This window comes from Mesoplodon bidens (assembly GCF_964165515.1).
Source record: "Mesoplodon bidens genome assembly, chromosome: 11".
Lineage (NCBI taxonomy): Eukaryota > Metazoa > Chordata > Mammalia > Artiodactyla > Ziphiidae > Mesoplodon > Mesoplodon bidens.
The window spans coordinates 62,581,394-62,601,950 of record NC_138167.1 but is presented as its reverse complement, the minus strand read 5'-3'; the positions used below and the strand labels follow the sequence as shown (position 1 = coordinate 62,601,950).

The 20,557-nt window shown below is 44.9% G+C and overlaps 1 protein-coding gene across 3 annotated transcripts in view; it reads right to left on the bottom strand.

The window, feature by feature from the left end:
• Window positions 1–9,523: 9,523 nt before the first annotated feature.
• Window positions 9,524–20,557, bottom strand: part of SHISAL1 (shisa like 1) — an 80,772-nt gene continuing 69,738 nt past the window's right edge. The window contains exons 5-6 of one of the 3 annotated variants that reach the window (XR_014017094.1): window positions 20,287–20,549; window positions 9,524–15,378 (exon numbers count right to left, since the gene is read on the bottom strand). Coding sequence is in view for 2 of the 3 variants with exons in the window: in XM_081249609.1 (XP_081105735.1) it covers window position 15,378 (1 nt within the window). In the remaining variant the exon portion in view is untranslated. The remainder of the gene's footprint in view (window positions 15,379–20,286; window positions 20,550–20,557) is intronic. The other 2 variants (XM_081249609.1, XM_081249610.1) reach the window with 2 other exon arrangements.

The following is a 20,557-nucleotide window of genomic DNA, read 5'->3' as shown; positions in this document are numbered from 1 at the left end:
GTCTCACCAACCCATATTAGATTTTGCTTGAATGAGATATGTTTTTTTTTTATGCTTAGCCACTGGGTTTGATTTAAATTAGGTTATTTTGGATTTTCTACCTGTATAATTATATCATCTTGAAAGGTAACATTTTAGTTTCTTCCATTCCCATCCTTCCACCTTTTATTCCTTGTCTTTGCCTTACGGTGCTGCCAGGGTTTTATGTTCAATGTTGGATTGAGGTGGTGATAGCAGGTATTGTGGTCTTGTTCCTGTTCTGAAAGGAAAACTTTCAATATTTCAAGCATTAAGACCTGTAAGATGTTTTCTGTAAGTTTTTCATGGGTGTCTGTCATCAGTTTTAAGAAAGTTCCCTCGTACTCCCAGCTTGTATAGCATTTTCAAGCTCAAATGGGTGTTGAATATTATATTTTTTTATGTGTCTATTGAAGTGATCATATATTTTTCTCTTTGAAATGCTAATGCTGTGGATTATATTTATTGTTTTTGGATGTTAAGCCAACATGACACTTCTGGGATACCTCTGGTTAGGTTGTGCTTCATTTCCTTTGCTATCTTTTGATTGAAATTTTTGCATCTATGTCAATGACGGAGACTCACTTTGTCAGGTTTTGGTATCAGGGTAAACCTGCCTCATAAAATGAGTTGAGGCCATTTTATACTCTTTTATATTCATTTTATACATTTTTTCCTATTCTCTAGGAGACCTCGTGTAAGATTGGTATTATTTCTTCTGTAAATGTTTGGTTGAATTTGCAAGGCCTGGAGTTTTCTTATTGGGAAAGATTCAATTTATTTAATAAATATAGGGTTCTTCAATTTCTATTTTTCCAGTATCAGTTTTGGGAATTTATAATTTTTAAAAGAATATTATCCATTTGTTTTCAAACTTCAAATGTTTTGGATACAATTTTTCATAACTGTCTCATTTTTTTAATGTTTTCTGGATGTGCTGTGGTATCTTCTTTTTAATTCCTGATATTGGGAGTTTGTGTCTTCTTTTTTTCTTTCTTGATGATGTTTGCCAAGAAGTTATCAATTTTATTAACTTTTTTCCCCCAGGGTACTGGCACTTGGCTTTGCTGATTCTCTGTTATGTTTATTTTCTTTTTCATTCATTTTATATTTATCTTCATTGTTCTTTTCCTTTTCCTTTGTGCTTATTTGACTATCCTATTTTTAATTTGTGGAAAGTACAGATAAATCATTAGTTTTCAGTCAGTTAAATTTGTATATCAATTTGGGGAGAATTGATATCTTTACCTTGTTGTTGTCCAATCCATGAAAACAGTATGTCTCCTCATTTATTTAGATCTTCTTTGATCTCTTTACCAATGTATGCTCTTAAGCTTAAATTTCCCTTTAAGCACCAATTTAACGGCACCACATATGTTATAATAGTATCATTTCTTTTATGCTCAAATATTTTCTAATTTCAATTATGATTTCTTCTTTGACCTTAGGCTATTTATTTTCCAAACAAGTGGGAATTTTGTAGTTATTTTTTTCTTCATAGATTTTTATCTCAATGGCATTGTGATCAAATAATGTCCTTTGAGGTTGGTAGAAAGTTGCTTAATTATCTGGTATATGGTAACTTTTCACAAGGATTCTGTGTCTGCTTGGGAAAAAATGTGTATTTTGTATTTGTTGGATGCATTGTTTGGTATATGTCCATTTGGCAGATTTCTTAATCATGTTCAAGTCATCTATATTACTGATTTTTCATCTGATTTACTAGTAATGAATTCTTTCAATTTTAATTTTTCTAAAAATATCATATTTTTCCTTCATTCTTGAGAGAGAATTTTACTGGGCTTAGAATTCTGAGTTGGCAGTTACTTTCTTCTAGTACATCAAAAATATGAATCTCTTGTCTTCTGATTTTCATTACTTCTGTTGTAAAGTTTGCAGTCCATCTAATTGTGCTCCTTTGAAGGTAATCTTTCTCCCTCTCCCCTTTGCCTCCCCTCGTTCCTGCTCTTTTTTTCTGACCATACTTAAGATTTTCTGTCTTCTGATTTAGTTTAATAGGGCTTCTTGAATCTGTGGCTTGGTTTCTTTAATCAATTGTGGAAATTTCTCATCTGTTTATCTCTTCAAATATTATTTCTTCTCCATTCTCTTTCACTTCTCCTTCTGGAACTACAGTACATGTCAGTTACATGTTTCCTATGACTGCTAAATGCTTTTCTGTTTTCCATCCTTTTGTCTCCATGGTTTTTATTCTGGGTACTTTTTGCTAATACATCTTAAGGTTCATTAATTCTCTCTTCTGCTGCATCTAATCTGCTTTTTTAAATTAAACTTTTTCCTTTTGAGATACTTGTATATCACAAGCAATTGTAAGAAGTAATGCAGAGAGATCCCTTTACCAAGTTTTCCCCAGCGGTAACTTCTTGCAAAAGCTATATTACAGTATCACAAAGAGGATACTGAACTTGATACAGTCAAAATACATAACATTTCCATCACCTCAAGGATTCCTCCTGTTTCCCTTTTATAGCTACATCCACATCCCTCCTGCCTTCACCTCTTCCTTAATCCCTGAAAACCATTAATCTGTTCTCTACTTCTATAATTGTGTCATTTCAAGAATGTTAAATAAATGGAATCATACGGCATGTAGCCTTGTGAGACTGGCTTTTTTTTTTTCACTCAGCATAATTCTCTGGAGCTTCAACCAGCTCACTGCACACATCAGCAATTCCTTCCTTTTCATTGCTGAGTAGTATTGCACAGTGTGGATGTATAGTTTGTCTAACCAGCCACCAGTTGAGGAGCATTTGGATACTTTCCAAGTTTGGGGTTATTATGAATAAAGCTGTTATCAACATTCACATACAGGTTTTTGTGAGAACATCAGTTTTAATTTACCTGGAATAAATGTCCAGGAGCACAACTGCTGGGTTGTGTGGTAGTTGTACGTTGAGTTTTTAAAGAAACGATACCATTTTATATTCCTACCAGCAATGTATGATGGTTCCAATTTTTCCACATCCTTACCAGCATTTGTCACTATTTTAAATTTTTGCTATTCTAATAGGTGTGTAATGGTATCACATGGTGGTTTTGATTTGCATTTCCCTAATGGCTAGTGATTTTTTTTTATATTATATGTTACAGGTGTACAATACAGTGATTCACAATTTTTAAAGGTTATACTCCATTTATAGTTACTATACAATTTTGGCTATATTCTCCGTGTTGTCCAATATATCCTTGTAGCATGTTTTATACCTAATAATTTGTACTTCTTGTCCTGTACCCCTATGTTGCCACTTCCCCTGAAACCCCAGTTCTTTTTTTTTTTTTTTTTAATTAATTAATTATTTATTTATTTACTTTTGCTGCGTTGGGTCTTCATTTCTGTGCTAGGGCTTTCTCTAGTTGCGGCAAGCGGGGGCCACTCTTCATCGCAGTGCGCAGGCCTCTCACCGCTGCGGCCTCTCTTGTTGAGGAGCACAGGCTCCAGATGCACAGGCTCAGTAGTTGTGGCTCACAGGCCTAGTTGCTCCGCGGCATATAGGATCCTCCCAGACCAGGGCTCGAACCCGTGTCCCCTGCATTGGCGGGCAAACTCTCAACCACTGCACCACCAGGGAAGCCCGGTGGCTAGTGATTTTAAATATCTTTTCATGTGCTTATTTGTTGTTGTCTGTATTTAACAAAAGAAGTGCAAAACTTACACTCTGAAAACTGCAAAGCATTATTGAAAGAAATTTTAAAAGACCTAAATAAATGAAAGATATCCCACGTTTTAAAATACTTAATATTGGAAGTCTTAATGGAAGACAATATTTTTAAGATGACAATACTCCAAACGGATCTATAGATTCAACAAAATCCCTATCAAAATTCCAGCTTGCACCTCTGCAGAAGTTGACAAGCTGAACTTAAATTTCATATGGAAATGCAAGGGACTTGTAATAGCCAAAACAATCTTGGAAAAGAAGAACAAAATCATAAGACCCACACTTCCCAATTACAAAACTCACTCCAAAGCTACTAATCAAAACTGTGGTCCTGGCATAAGGATGGACTTATCAATCAATAGACTAGAAGTGAGAGTCCAGAAATAAACCCTCATATTTGAGATCAGTTGGTTTTTGACAAGGGTGCCAAGACAATTACAAATGGTGCTGGGACAACTGGATGTCCACAAGCAAAAGAATGAGTTGGACCCCTACCTCACCATACATAAAATTAATTCAAAACGGTTCAAAGACCTAAATGTAAGAGTTAAAACTGTAAAGCTCTTAGAAGAAAACATAGGGATAAATCGTCCTGAGCTCAGATTAGGCAATGGTTTCTTAGATATGAAACTAAAAGCACAAGCAACAGAATACAAAATAGATAAATTGGACTTCATCAAAATTATTTGTCTTCTGGAGATGCTCTTTCGTAAAATGTTTCTTCATATCTAATAGGATTGCTTGGATTTTTTTTTTTTTTTACTGTTTAAAATTTTTTTTAAGTTACTCTTTCTTAAAAATTTTTAAAATTAAGGTATAATTGATGAACAACATTATATTAGTTTCAGGTGCATGACATTATGATTCCGTATTTTTCTTTCTACTTTTGAGGATTCTTCATATAGTCCAACTACTAGTTCTTTGTTGGTTATGTGGTTTGCAAAGATTTTCTGCCAGTCTATAGCTTGTCTTTTCATCTAGTTAACAGGGTTTTTCACAGAGCAAAGTTTTTAATCGTGATGAAGTCCAGTTGATCAATTTTCGCCTTTTAAGAATCATGCTTCTGGGCTTCCCTTGTGGCGCAGTGGTTGAGAGTCCGCCTGCCGATGCAGGGGACACGGGTTCATGCCCCAGTCCGGGAAGATCCCACATGCCGCGGAGTGGCTGGGTCCGTGAGCCATGGCCGCTGAGCCTGCGCATCTGCAGCCTGTGCTCCGCAACGGGAGAGACCACAACAGTGAGAGGCCCATGTACCGCAAAAAAAAAAAAAAAAAAAAAAAAAAAAAGAATCATGCTTCTTTGCCTAGCCCTAGATCCTGAAGATTTTCTCTTTCAAAATTTTCTACAGTTTTATCGTTTTGCAGTAAACATGTAAACCCATGATCCACTGAGAAATAATTTTCCCTTAAGGTATGAGACTTAGGTACTTAGGTCAAGATTCCAATTTTTTTTTTCCCCTATGAATGTCCACTTGCTCCAGCACGATTTGTTGAAAATGCTGTCTTTCCCTCATCAAATTGCTTTTGCTCCTTCTTCAAAAACCAGTTGGGGGCTTCCCTGGTGGCGCAGTGGTTGGGAGTCCGCCTGCCGATGCGGGGAGCGCGGGTTCGTGCCCCGGTCCGGGAGGATCCCACGTGCTGGGGAGCGGCTGGGCCCGTGGGCCGTGGCTGCTGGGCCTGCGCGTCCGGAGCCTGTGCTCCTCAGTGGGAGAGGTCTCAGCGGTGAGAGGCCCGTGTACAGCAAAAAAAAAAAAAAAAAAACCAGTTGGGCATCTTGGTGTGGGTCCATTTCTGGGTTCTCTATTTTGCTCCATAGATCTGTGTGTCTGTCCCTCCACCAACACCATATAGTGTTGTTTATTTTAGCTCTATAATAAGTCTTGAAATTGGGTAGAATGACTCCTCCCACTTTATTCTTCTTTTTCAAAACTGTTTTAGCTTTTCTAGTCCTTTGTCTTTTCATATAAATTTTAAAATAATCTTGTATATGTCTTCAGAAAATCTTCCTGGGGTTTTGATAGAAACTATGTTAACCTTATATATCAATTTGGGAAGAACTGACATCTCTACTATGTTGAGTCTTCCAATCCATGAACAAGGTACATCTTATTTTTGGCTGTGTTGGGTCTTCGTTGATGTGTGCGTGCTTTCTCTAGTTGTGGTGAGCAGGGGCTACTCTTCGTTGTGGTGCATGGACTTCTCATTTTCGTGGCTTCTCTTGTTGCAGAGCATGGGCTCTAGGCGCACAGGCTTCAGTAGTTGTGGCACGTGGGCTCAGTAGTTGTGGCGCACAGGCTTAGTTGCTCCGTGACATGTGGGATCTTCCTGGACCAGGGCTCGAACCCGTGTCCCTTGCATTGGCAGGCAGATTCTTAACCACTGTGCCACCAGGGAAGCCCCTCCTTATTTATTTGGATCTTCTTTGATTTCAGCAGCTTTTTATAGTTTTAGCATAAAACTCGTACATGTGTTTTTTTAGACTTACACTTTAATTTTTTAAAGAAATTGTAAATGATATTGTAATAATTTTAGCATTCATATGGTCATCGCTAGTACCTAGAAATACAATTGATTTTTGTGTGCTCACCCATGATCTTTTGAACTCACTTATTGGTTCTAGAAGTCTTTTTTGTAGCTTTCTTGCCTTTTTTTATTTTTATCTTTTTGTAGACAATCACATCATCTGCAAATAGGGACAGTTTTAATTCTTCCTTTTTCATCTTCATGCCTTTTATTTCCATTTCTTGCCTTCGTTGCCCTAGTTAGAACTTCCAGTACCATCCTGAATAAGAGTGGTGAGAGCAGACATCCTTGCTTTGCTTCCGATCTAATCTGCCTTTAAACCCATTCATTGAGCTCTTATGTCTGGTTATCATACTTTTTATTTTTTACAATTTCTAAGTGGTTCTTTAAAATTTTCCTGTATTATATTTTTACGGTTTTCAGTTTTTAGAAATAATTTTATACATTTTGAGTATATTAAGTGCAGGTGTTTTGGAACTTCTGTGAGTCTCTCCTGTGATCCATTACTGCTGTTTCTTATGCACATTGCTGCACTGTATGCCTGGTTACCTCTGAGGGTGTGACAGACAGGATAGATCTGATAAATTGTTTGTAGAAATATTTTGAAGTCTAGGATGATGAAACCTCTCTGGAGGAAGATCAGCGTATGGTGCTATCAGTTACATGGGAGTGCTAGCAATCTGGGATCCCCTTAACACAATTTCAGGATTTGGGTGTCTCTGGGCCCCCAGATGAAGAGGAACTGAGTGTAAGGGGGGTCCACCCTTACTCCTGAGTGCAGCCTTTGAGGTCCCCATCCAAAGTGGGGCTGACGCATCCCTCCCTCAAGTAGTCCAGGACTCCAACCCCCTCCCCCTAGCCTGCTAAGCTGGAAAAGCACGGCTCATCCTCTCATCCCTCTCTTTCAGAATCAGCAAGTCCCCAGGAAAAAAGCAGCCCCAAGTGCAAACCTCAGCTTTCTGTCTTCTCCCAGACCTTGAACTCAAAATTCTTCGCTACCTTGTCAGCTCTCTAATGCCCTCCGGTAGTTTTAAAAAATACATGTGGCCCAGGGTTTCTAGCTGGGGCGGGCGGCGTAGTCTGAAGACCTGATCCGCCATCACTGGGGGCGCATGTTGGAGCGTGCCTTTCAGACGGGTGAAACGAAGACATATTCGAACGCTGGTGGTAATGACCCACCAGAGGGGGAAATCCGGGATGCAAGACTGAGCGGGATGTTGTCATAGGCAACGGGGGATGGAATCTTTTTTTTTTTTTTTAAAACAAGTATAGTTGCTTTACAATGTTGTGTTAGTTTCTGCTGTACAGCAAAGTAAATCAGCTATACGTATACATATATCCCCCTTTTTGGATTTCTTTCCCATTTAGGTCACCACAGAGCATTGAGTAGAGTTCCTTGTGCTATACAGTATGTTCTCATTAGTTATCTATTTTATATATAGTAGTGTAAATATGTCAATCCCAATCTCCCAATTCATCCCACGCCCCCCTTTCCCCCTTGGTCTCCATACGTTTGTTCTCTATGTCTGTGTCTCTATTTCTGCTTTGCAAATAAGTTCATGTATACCATTTTTCTACATGATTCCACATATATGCGTTAATATACGCTATCCTGAGATATGACCCAGTGAAGATGGGAGCCTGGATGCTTCGTTTTGTGGTCGCTTCCTTGCCTGTGTGGAGTGAAGACGGTAATCCCGGCAGGACCCCTTGGCCGGGTCACAGTGTGGAGGTAGGTGGCCCCTGCTTTCTGCAGACCTTTCTCTCTGGGGGGAACTAGTACTAGTCCAGTAAGAGCCATGGGCTGTGCTTTCTTCCTGTGAAAGTTCCAGTTGGCTGTATCCCATGGCTCAGGAGCTGAGGAGGGGAGGAAGGAGGTAAAGTGAAGCTGTGGAGGCCCTTGAACAAGCAGGGTGGGAGCCAGCAATGCTCAGCTCATCCGCCGCCGCTGACGGCCACCAGCTTATGAAGTCCTGCCCAGAAGTGCATCCTTTCCATGCTGTTCCACAGGATAGATCCGGGGGTGTCTCTCCTTTGCCCCCAGCCTGCCCATGGCTCCCCACTGCCCATACAATCAAGTCTGAGACATTCGGCTGGGTGCCCAATACCCTGAAGCATCTGGAGTCCTTCTCATGTCACCCCTGCCAGCTGGGGCCAGAAATGACCCTGCTCTAGGGTAAGGGACAACTGGGAGGGAGAAGGCAGCTTTCTAGCACAATCTTCACTCAGAAGGTTATTCTGTCCGCTCCCCAGTGCCAAGGCAGGGAGGTGTGTGAGTGCGTCTCTGTGTGTGTGTGTGTGTGTGCACGTGGCTGTGTCCTGGCCCGGTCCTCCTTGCCTGGAAACAAGGGCATGGAAGACCTCCACGGGGCTCTCCAAAGAAGCCTCAAAGTGCCCCAAGAACGTGCCCGCAGCAAAGCAGTGATGTCAATCCTGCCCCACCCCTGGCCTTTTCCTGGTCCTTTTCTCTGCCCCCGCCATGAGGCTGGTGGTGCTGGCGGGGAGGAGGGTGTGAGCTGAGAGTTTGCGCCATCCCATGGGACTCAAGTCCATTGGGGTGGCGGGAAGAGCTTGACTAGCACTTAAGACGGAAATTCTGAGCTGAGCTGGGCCCAGAGGGACACTGCTTTGGCCAAATTAGGAATGGGGTTGAGGATGGGGTGGAGAGGCTCCAACGTGGCCCCCTTGGGCAACAGTTGTTGGAGGTGCAAAACCCCTATTTGCCCAATAAGTGTGTCTGTCCCTGCTGGAGCAGGGGGTCTGGTCCTCCTCCGTGGACCCATCGGCTGGAGGTGGACTCAGCCACTGGGGGCCGTCTTCTGAGCCAGGCCTGGAAACACACTGACCCGCAGAGCTGCTCTCACGCTGCCCCAGCCTCAGGCGCAGGGGAAGGGGGTGATGCTGGAGGGGGTGTGTGCGAGGGGGCGGCGCTGCATCCCCAGCAATCGTCGCTGACGGCCCGCGGCTTGCAGCCCCTCCTGCCGCCCGCCAGTGCCCCTTTGGAGGCTCTGTCTCCTTTCCAACCCGGCTCTTGCCCTCTGGGAGGTGGTGTCCATCAGGCCTCTCCATCTGCCCTTGGGCTGGACCCTCTGAGGCTTCCCGGAGGGACCCATGTGATCAGCTGCCCCTAACAGCACCCCAGCAGCTTCTTAGCTGAGACCCCAGGCCCTGGCCGTCCACCCTCCCGACAGAGTGCCAACAAATGTGAGCGCAGCTTCCCCCGAGCACATTTTTGAAACATTAAAGCAAATTTTAATACAGGGAAGAGTTGACGTGACACTCCTTTATTAAAACCTAAGGACGTCTTTATAAAAACTACTGTATATAAAGACAAAAGCAGTGCAACAGCGGTCCGTGTAAAACACATTATTATTATTATTACATTATATTATTATTATTAGGAATATTATTGGTTTTTGGTTTTCCCAGTTATCAGCCTGCTCACGTGAAGTAGGGGTTTACAGGAGAGAGACAAGGCTGTCCCATGGTGTCTGCGCCCTTGTCCGGCTGATCCTGGGGAGGACACACCGACCCTGGGGTGGGGTTCCTACCTTGTCAGGGTGACAAAGCCCCCCACTCTCGCAGTCCCCACTTAGTTATTGCCCATCACCCAGACCCTGACTGTTTGGTTATTTGACAGTGACGTATCCCACTAGCTTTAACCTAGAAGATGGGGAAGAGACAGGAAGGAACCGAGGTGAGAACTTGAGGTGAGTTTCCAAGAAGAGATTCCCTTGGGGACACCAGTTTGGTTCCAGTTGTGGCCACACTGGATGCCCACAGAGGCCGTGTAATCTGTAAGTTTTGATCATGTGCACGGTGACCCTTTCTGGGGTTCGCTGACTTTGATGGGATCCTGCACATTTCGGAGAGCAGTTTAGGGCAATTCACAGGGCACCTCACTGCACCATCCCTGGGGTCACTGTTCACAGCACAGTCTATAGAAATGGTGCCCCCTGGAGGTGGGCACTGCAGCAGCCCTGAATTTCAGTCCAGCAAGGGCAAACAGGTCAGGGCTTTGACGTGAAGATAGGAGTTTTAGGTAGAGTGTAACTAATAGTCAAAGCTGCTCACTCATCAAGCATCTATCTAGCACCAACTGTCTGGCAGCATCTTGGACTGAAAACTTGGGGGCGGGGCGGGGGGGAAGACAATGCCACCTCCAAGGTCACTTATTCTCCTTATGAATTTGAGCATTCCTAACCGTTAGGCACAACAAGTCATTTCACAGGTGATCCCAGCCTCTCCCTCAGACACTGCATGTTCCCTGACATCTCCGTCTACAGCAGGAACAGCTCCCGGAGGGGCACTGGGTAAATATTTGTTGAATAGATGAATGAATGCATGCATGAACAAATGGAATTTCTAGAATCTTCTACCTCACCTGACTGCTAAACTCAACATTCAAGTTTTCAGGCCACGGGCTCCAAAGCTGCATACATTCACTTAATCACCATCTGGGGCTGCATTTGTGCTGTAAGGAGGGGCTGGGGAGCCTGGCGTGGCATTGGTCGGACGGAGGGTGTGCCGTGTTTGTTTTCTGGAGGGGACAGGACATCATTCCAGGCTGGTGGTGAGTTCTGGGGCTGCAGGTGGCAGTGACCAGAGTGTCACCCACTCACTGGGTGGGTGGCTGCCCTGCTGACCTTTCAGATGGCCAGTGGGTACAGGTAGACACTGTCTATGCTCGCCAGGTGAGCAGTAAGATAAGAATCCCCCAAGGTTGCTGCAGAGAGGGGAGCCCACCCAGACGTGTCTGCAGTGACGTGGCTGCCCCTCCACATGGACAAGAAATGCCCCCAGCAACTCCTCTCGGGGCTATCATGTCAACTTGGATCACTGCAGAATCTGCAAATTCACCTCTGAGGGCCACCTAAGGCATGGCTTCTGCCATTGCTGGGGATCAATCAGCCAAGCTGAAAAAATGAAAATAAATCAATCAACAATTTTTAAAAAGTCTGTGACTCTGGGAAACTAATCTTCTTTTACGGCACGACCTCTAGGAGACACAGTAAATGGGGTGTCAGAGGAGCCAGGAGATGGGGTCTGGGCAGGGACCGTGGTCTGGAGGGACAGCAGAGGGCCGGGACACTGGCCTGGTGTGGACAGGGGTCTGGGGGCCTGCTGGGTACATGGGAGACAGTGCCAGGCTCGATATGACGGGAATGGCCTAAAGGGAGCTTTTGATTTGATGGTGAGCTGAGAAGCGTCTCTTGGTAGAAGAAGCCTGTTAACCCCCATTCCTGGCTGTGTTTTCCCTGATGCCCCCAAGCCTTCCTTTCTAGCCATGGGGCTGAATTTGCCTGAAGGGTTTTTTGGATGAAGAGGGGATACGCCACCACTCCAGGAATGCTAGCTGCCTACCTGTTATTTCTCTAAAGCATCAGAGATGGGTTCATCAGAGAGATGGGATCTACCTGCAGAATCACATGTGTGCATGTGTGCATGTGTGTGTGTGCGTGTGCATGTGCTTTCAGTTAAGGCCTGTTTCCTATAGGTCCCGGTCGGCGTCAGATGTCAGGCTGGTAGCTGGCGGCCCCAGGCCCTTCTGTGCTGGCGGGCAGCTCCTTGAGGTGCAGGGGGATCTCAGAGGTTCAGGTGGGGGCAGAGAGGCCCATGGGTGCTACCAGGTATTGGTTCTGCGTAGAGATTCCAAAACGCACAATTACACTATACACAAATGAGAAGGAAAGCATAAAACTGCTCGTTATAACACACAGTTCCCAGTGGGAAAAAGTTCTTACAAATACAGGGAGTCAAAGACAAGTTCCTCAGCGGATATATTGCCATCTTCTTTCTCTTCTTTTTGTTTTTCTTTTTGTAGTATTATTATTGTTATTTTTACAAATTATGTGGTTATAGCCAGAAGCTCACAGTAAAAAGTAAAACTAGGCAGCTCGAAAAATCAGGTTAGGGAGTCACTAAAAAACACTAACTCTGTAAATCTCTACTTGAACCTGTCACTACCCTGCATCATATTCTCAGGGACACTCTACTCATTGGCACGTCTGCCTGCCATGGTAGGATGGGGCAGGTTTTTATCGGGATGGCTCATGTCCCAGGGGCTTTGAGGAGCCCTTGACATTGAGAGGGAATGAACCACACACGTGTGCCTTTCAGATGGGCATTCACACCCACGCACACTGACCTCTCCCCTCAGCCACTCCGTCCCACGCCAACAGCCCACACACTTGACAGGTGAGGCTCAGAGAGGTGAAGCGATTTGCCCAATACCACCCAGCAGGGAAGGGGCAGCGAGTGCTGTGGGTCCCTGCACTCCGTCCCCTGCATCCCAGGCTGCCCTGTGTCAGTTTGCTAAGTCTGTGATGTCTGCTGAGCTTCACGATGAGGGGCCGCCTGCATACAACAGACGTTCTGATCCCCAGCCCGGCTGCACCAGTAAACCTCCACCACGGGGTCATCAGTCATTCCTGGAAAGACCTCTGGTGGAGTCAGGAGCAGTGCCTTGCAAGTTCTCAAGCCCAGGATGCAGATCAGGGGAACCCTAGCCCCTGCTGGTCTCTGTGACAGTGACCTCTGGCTCTAGTGTTCGGGGCAGAGAGGCAAGGCCACCAGCTCCTTCTTGGCAGAGGAAGCGTCTCCGTGTGAACAGCTGCATGAGCAGCACCCGGAACCGCAGGAAGCCAGAGATGCAAGCCCCCTAAAAATACCTGGTCTGAGCCCTTCCTTTTAGTGAAGGCAGAGAAGGCACAGAACTTGCCTGAGGTCACACTGGTCTCAGTGCAGAGCTGACGTCAGAATCTGGCTCTGTGCCCACACCCCTCTCCCCAAGGCTCAGGTTTCTCTGATTCCCGAGGCTATGCATATGGGATGCAGGTGTTTGCTGATCCAGCTGGGCTGAATGGCTGCTGAGCACCCCTCCATGGCAACTGTTGCTCTGCATGGACAAGGCCCAGGGGCAGGTCCTGGCACGTCTCAGTGTCCAGGGTAAAGCAAGCCACGTCTATCCCTAATCAAGACCCCAAGCAAAGGTTATCTGACATTGCCTCTGCCAAACCTGTACACCTGGGCCCTGGTAGCACTGTCTGGAGAAGACGGGACTCAAGCCACAGGTCTGGGTCTTCCTTAGCTTGCCTGTGTGACCTTGGGCAAGCCACTTGACCCATCTGAGGCTCAGCATCCTAGTCCACGAAATGCAGAGAGTCCCTTCTTTATGGGCATTGAGAGGATGAAAAGCCAGGCTGGATGGAAAATGCTTGACACCCTGGAAACTTCTTTCTGCTTTATCAAAGGACAGGTGTTATGTTTTTCCAGGCTAAGGTGACTCACAGGGGACCACGGCATCTGGGCTCTCACCCACCTCTCTTTCCGCCCTTCCTCTGTGTCCCAGCCAACCTGGATTTCTTTTGGTTCCTTGAAAGCATCAAGCTAGTTGCTGCCTCAGGGCCTTTGCACTAGCTGTTCCTTCTGCCTGGAGTATCTTTAATGTCCATGGCTGGCTCTTGCTTATCCTTCAGAGCTGGGCTTAGCCTGCTCAGAAAGCCCTTCCCAGACCACCCAAGCTCAACAGGACCCCCACGAACATTGTTTTGACCAAATTCTCGGCTTAGGGCTCACTGTTATTGCTAACTTCCTTATTCACTGCTTATTTCTTCCCTGTCTTCTCCCCCAGCTAGGACACCAGCACCACGAGCAGGGGCCTGCCTGCTCACTGCCACGTCTGATGGGCAGAGGGTCTGTGGAAGACACTGAGTCCTGCTGAGTGAGGGTATGTGAACAGAGGAGCCGGGCCCACCCAGCTGGGCGCTGGGGGAGATTTTTGGCTTCACTAACACCAAGGGAATGAGGGTGTCTACACTGCCACCTTGGCCCTCGGGGATTTATGTGATCATTTCCTAGGTCATGCCCTTCCATGTGTGTGCCCCCGGGCTGGCGGGGTGGGTGGTGGCGGTGGTGAGCTCTGTGGACAGATGTTACGGGCATCCAAGTTTTTGTGGAAGTCCCACCTTAGATGGGAAGAGCTTCTAGAACCTTCCCCTCTGCATTTCCACAGTGCTCATCACTCTATCCAGCAAAGATCTGTGTGTCTGTCTCTCCCACCAGATGCAGCTCCCCCAGGGCAGGGACGAGGCCAGCCTGACTCATCTCCCTTCCCGATTGCTGCCCAGCAGAGGACTGGCAGACAGTAGGTGCTTAACCAGAATGTGCCCTGTGTAGGCGGGTCCTGCAGCAGCGACGGTGGAGAGCTTGGGTGATGGCCCATCCACTGAGAAGCCACTGGGGAGATTCTCCAGGGACTATGTTGGGGGTACCCTGGGCTGGGGAGCTTGGACTTTGGGTTCTTATACCTCTGAGGTCAAACCGAGGGCTGGTCTCCTCCTGGCTGTGAGACGTGGGCCATTTCTGCAGGGAGTTCATCCCACCCACCTCCCAGGTGATGAGAGAGGGCGTACGTGAAGATAACCTAGTGCCTGCCCCGAGGATGGCCTGAGACGTGTCTCTCATTATCACTGTCATTATGGGAACAAATTCCATAAGAACAAAACCCCACCTGCATTTCGCATCCCCAGCACCCCCTGAGACACAGTGGGGCTGTGACCTGTGCTTGCCCACTCCGTCTGGCTCACAGCTGCTGCAAGAACCTGGAGCCCGGACACTGGGCCAGACCCCCAGCACAAGGTGACTCAGGCCCATCAGAGAACTTGGGGGGACCCCAATAAAACCAATCAAACAAGCAAAAAGGATACCCCTGATCACACACACACGCACACACACTCACATTCAATATTCTGACACAGAGAGGCCCACAGGCCACTACAGGAGGAAGCAGAGGCAAGGGAACCACGCACAGGTACGACACATGGCCTGAATCCTCCCGGCTTCACTTGGCCGGGGCAGCTGTGTCGGTCATCCTGAGTCCACCATGGCACCACCTCTCAGAAGCCACCAGCCCAAAATGGGACTATTGCTTGCAGACGGGTGGCTCAGAAGCCCCTCCCTGCACCCGGCCCCCACCCCTGGGTTTGCTTGTAGTGTTAGAAGTCCGAGGAAGGGTTCGGCACAAGCAGTGTTTTCTCCTCTGCCACCACCGCGGCCGTCTTGGCTCTCCCTGGCGTCTTGAAGTGGTACTTCTTGGAGTCTGAGCCAGGTGCTTTGGGTCTCACCTCCCCCATCCTGAGGCACGGCAAAAGGGTTTTCTAGGGAAGTAGAAGGGAACAAAGTATCACATAGTGTCTCCTCCATGGGGATGCACTGGGGACATTTCTCTCTGGCCTCAGCTCCAGGAGAACCCAGGTTTTTCTCTGAGCACATGACATTTTTTTGTCTTCTAGATATTGAGACCTGTTTGACTTGAAGGCTGGAAGCAAGACAAGCAGGTCTGCTGTCACTATGGTTTCATACAGCACTAGTGCCCCTGGCCCAAGCAACAAGACAAGAAAAGAGCATAGAGTGTCAGGAGTGGACTAGAAGAACCCTAATTACCATTATTGGCAGATCATGTACATAGAAAACCCAAGAGAATCAACAGGCTAATTATTAGAACAGAGAGTGCAGATACAAAGATACAATTTTCAATCTGTAAGACAAAACCAGATCAACTTATAAAACCAACAGTGTTTTTTTACCTCAGTTGTTACCAGGGTGATTATATGTCTTGGCTTAGGATAGTCCCGGTTAATACTTATTGTTCTGACATAATTTTTAATATTGTTCCCTTTTCAGCCTCAAAAGTATTCTACTTTGGATGATAAACCAGATGGTCACCCTTGTTATAACAAACTAGAAAATATTAAGAACAGATACAGATAACACTCATAATAATAAAAAGAACCATTGTGAATCTTGGTGTCACACCACTGGATAGGACCATATCATACAAAGTCATGGAGAGGAAACCAGGACACTCCTGGCACATTGACAGGTCACGAGATCACTGGGATAAGGTCAAGAGTGTAAACACCAGCCCACGGGGCACTTACAGCTTTGATTGGCAGAGTTGAGTTGCCTTTGTTCTTTCTCCTCTTGAGATCACCTCTAAACAAGGATAATGAGGAACAGAAATACAAACTCCATCTCTGGCAGACACAGTGAATCCCGTGTCCTATAGCCATTTATAGGGGCTATTACCCAGTCACAAATATTCACCTTCCCATACTCCCTTGCAGACCGGAGTGGTCACATACCCACTCTGGCCAATGCTATGCAAGTGGAAGTCTACTGGGAAGGGGACATGGATCCAGAGGAAGAGCGTGAGAACAAAGGACCTTCACTAATGTGGCTGGAGTGGGAAGCAGGGAGAAACCTGGTTCTGGTGGCAGCCCCAGATTGTGCACCTCCACACCACTGTAGCTGGGTTTCTGCAACTTGTATCTGATTACAGCTACTAACAGATAAACCATCTTCCACCAAACTCCAGTGTGTTCCAGGGGCAAGGGGGGAAGTTAATGGAGGGGTTAAGCCAACAAAGTCCATCTTTCCAGAGGGCTTGATACTCCAAATGGCAGAGTCAACACCCCATTCTGCATCACTGGGCTCTGGGTGACAGATTCCGTGGTCCCGCATCACCTGCTTTATCATCTTACATCCAGTACACCAAATATTTTACTTACTGGTCTAGCTTATTGTTTGTCTCTCCCAACTAGAAAATAAGCTACATGAGGGTGAAGGTATTTGTGTGTTGTGTTCATTTTGGTATTGCCAGGATCTGGAGCAGTAACTGGTACACATAATAAGTCTTTGTTGAATGAATGAATGAAGCAAGAATTTAAAGCCCAGATGAACCCGATTTTAAGTATAAAGTCAACAGAAAAACTTTTAAAAACACATTTTTGATTTATAGCTCCCATGAGCCCTTCTTGCATAAATTAACAGAGGATACATAGAGGATAATAAAGGATAATATCCTATACCTTAGGATAACGAAGGGTAAATAGAGCAACTCTGGCAAGAGTACTAGCAATGAGAATCTATTTAACTGTAGGACTATGTCTGAAACTAGTGTATTGTGACTGTTATAGAAAAGAACAAAAAAGAAAACAGAGAACCAATATAAACTATAGTAGGGAAGGTGGAGGTCAGAAAGAAGGAGGTAATACATGTAAACTATGTCTTATTTGCTTATAGTTGGGAGTCCAAAAATATCAGTTAGAGATGGAAATAACATTAGAGGTACAAAGGTAAATGGAAAAACTAATATAATATAATCAACTAAAATCATTTGATGGAAGTGAGAGAAGGGGAGGGAGAGTAGATATGTTCTAATTTGGGCATCATTCATAGTAGGGAGAAAATAAACACTGTCTAAAGAAATAGAGGATTAAGGGTATCATATGACAGTATAATTATGAAGATAACTATGGGATGAAAAACACAGCTTTCCAAATTGTCAGAAGATATATACACAAAAAATAAAACAAAGAAAACAGAGGCCATATGGTGAAAATTGACAACCCCCACAAAAGCTATAAAAGCAGAAAGCGTGTCATAAACTATGATGACAGAACTAAGACTAAATGTAGCTCCCATATTAGTAAATGTTAATGAGCCATACACACTTGCTGAAAAAAAAAAAAAGACTCAGACTGGATTACAAGCAAAATCCACTGAAGGTAGAATAACTCAGAAAGGTTTCATATAATAGGATGCGTAGATGATGAAAAAGTTTTGGAGATGGACAGTAGTGATGGTTGTACAACAGTGTGAATGTACTTAATGCCACTGAATGGTACAGTGGTTAAAATGGTAAATTTTGTTATGTGTTTTGCCACAATTACACAAGAAAGAATGGGCAGAAACAAAACAAGTGCAAACCAAGAGATACCAGGGGTCTTGATCTGAATGTTAGACAAAGCTGAAGTCAGGGCAAGAAATAGAGAATGAGAAAAAGAAGGCATTGTGTGGGGATCAAGGATGAGAGTCACCATGAGGACTTAAAGTAATGAGTGTCTTTGCACCAAATAACAGTCTCAACATTCATAGAGCAAGAAATCTGAAAATGTAGGAAGAAAAAGACAGAGTATGGTAATATTGGTGCATTTTAATTCACCTCTCTCAGTCCCTCACAGATTAAGTTGACAAAAACATAAATAAGGTATAGAGAGCCAAATAACCTAATTAATAACATAGTATGTGTGTGTATTTTTTTTAATTTATTTATTTATTTATTTGTGTGTTTTTGGCTGCATTGGGTCTTCATTGCTGCACATGGGCTTTCTCTAGTTGTGGCGAGCAGAGGCTACTCTTCATTGCAGTGCATGGGCTTCTCATTGTGGTGGCTTCTCTTTGTTGCGGAGCATGGGCTCTAGGCACATGGGCTTCAGTAGTTGTGGCACGCGGGCTCAGTAGTTGTGGCTTGTGGGCTCTAGAGTGCAGGTCCAGTAGTTGTGGTGCATGGGCTTAGTTACTCTGCGGCATGTGGGATCTTCCCGGACCAGGGCTTGAACCTGTGTCCCCTGCATTGGCAGGCAGATTCTTAACCACTGCACCACCAGGGAAGCCTTAGGGAAGCCCTATGTGTGTGTATTAAACAGAATCTTCCTTCTGTTCAAATGCTCTTGAAAATGCACACACAAAAAGCAATTATCGGGCCACAAAGAAATTAAATTCCAAAAAGTAGATGTAAGACAACATTCTCTGATCACAATACACTAGAATTTGAAAATGTTAATAGCAAAACCAGAAAACAAAACCCAAGAAGTTTAAAAATGCTTTAAAATAACTCTTGTGTCAAAGATAGAGCAAAAAATCAAAGTTGCAGAATATCTAGACAATAATGAAAATAAAAAGATTACATTTCAGAACTTGTGAGATGCAGCCAAGGCAATGCTCAGAGGAAAATTTATAGCTTTAAATATTTATATTAATAAATAAGAGAACATGAATTAGCTATCCAGCTCAAAAATTAGGGAAAAAAAGGAAAAATACTGAAGGAAGGCATTGGAAAGCACTTGATAAATTAAAACTGAAATGAAGTTAAAAACATAAAAGGAAGAAATGAATAAATAAATCCAATTTCTTATTCTTTTTGAAAAACAGGACACATTAACTGTTGGTGACTCTAATAAAGCAGAAGGAGAAAGTGACCACTTAAAAGTTATGTGTACTTTTCCTTTCCAATTCTGCTTCTCCACTATCTCTTAACCCCTCTAAATAGGCTTTTGACCCAACTCTTCTGCAGAGTTTACCCTTGTTAAGGTCACCAAAGACCTCCATGTTGCTAAATCCAGTGGTCAATTCTCAGCCTTCCTTTTACTTGTCCTCTTGGCAGCACTGACACAGGTGATCACTTCTCTTGCTTCCAGGACACTCCAGGCCCCTCTCTTGGTTCTCCTAATTTTCTTGCTGCTTCTTCTCAAGCTCCTCCGTGGGTCCCTCCCCATCTTCTCGGTCTCCTCTTCTTTCCATATCTACTCACTCCTGAGGAAATCATGTCCTCCCAAGGAATTAACTACTCTACATACATTAATGTCTCTTTCAGCCTCAAGCTCACACCATAGCTTCAAGCTGTCTACTTGACATCACCAACTGTATATTTAATAGGCATCTCAAACTTAATATGCTCAAAACTAAAATCCCGATCCTCTGCCCCAAATCAGCTTTTCCCACAATTTTCCTGACTTCAGTAAATACAACTCCAACAGAGTCCCAGAGCATCTTTGGCCCCTCTCTTTCTCTCACCCCCAAATCCAGTCCACTAGTAAATCCTTCAGATGTATACATCAACCTTGCCTTTCTGCCACCTCCATTGCTTCTACCATGGCCTCCTCGCTTATCAAGCTCTTCTGTCTATTCTCCATACAGCAGCCAGAGGGATCCTGTGAAAATCCGTGTCACATATCATGTCCCTCCTGTGCTCATTGGCTCCCATTTCACTCAGAGTAGAAGCCAAAGACCTCCCTCTCCATCCGCTCTGGTCACATCCCTTATCTTCTCTTTTTTGCTCACTCCACTCCAGCCGCGATGGCTCATTTTACGTGTCAACTTGACTGGGCCACAGGGGTGGTGCCCGGATATTTGATCACACGTGGTCCTGGGTGTGTCTGTGAGGGTGTTTCTGGATGAGATTCATCTCTGAAACTGTAGACTGAGTCAAGTGGATCACTTACCCAATGCAGGCAAACCTCCTCCAATCCACTGAGGGCCTGGATAGAAGAAACAGGCAGAGGAAGGGAGAATTCCCTCTCTGCCTTCCTGTCTTTGAGCTGGGTCATCAGTCTTTTCCTGCCTTCAGACTTGGATTTGGACTGGAATTTACACCATTGGCTCTCTTGGTTCTCAGGCCTTCAGACTTGGAGTGGTACTGGGCCATCAGCCCTGCTAGATCTCCAGCTTGCCAACTACAGGTCTTGGGACTTCTCAGCCTCCAAATCTGCATGA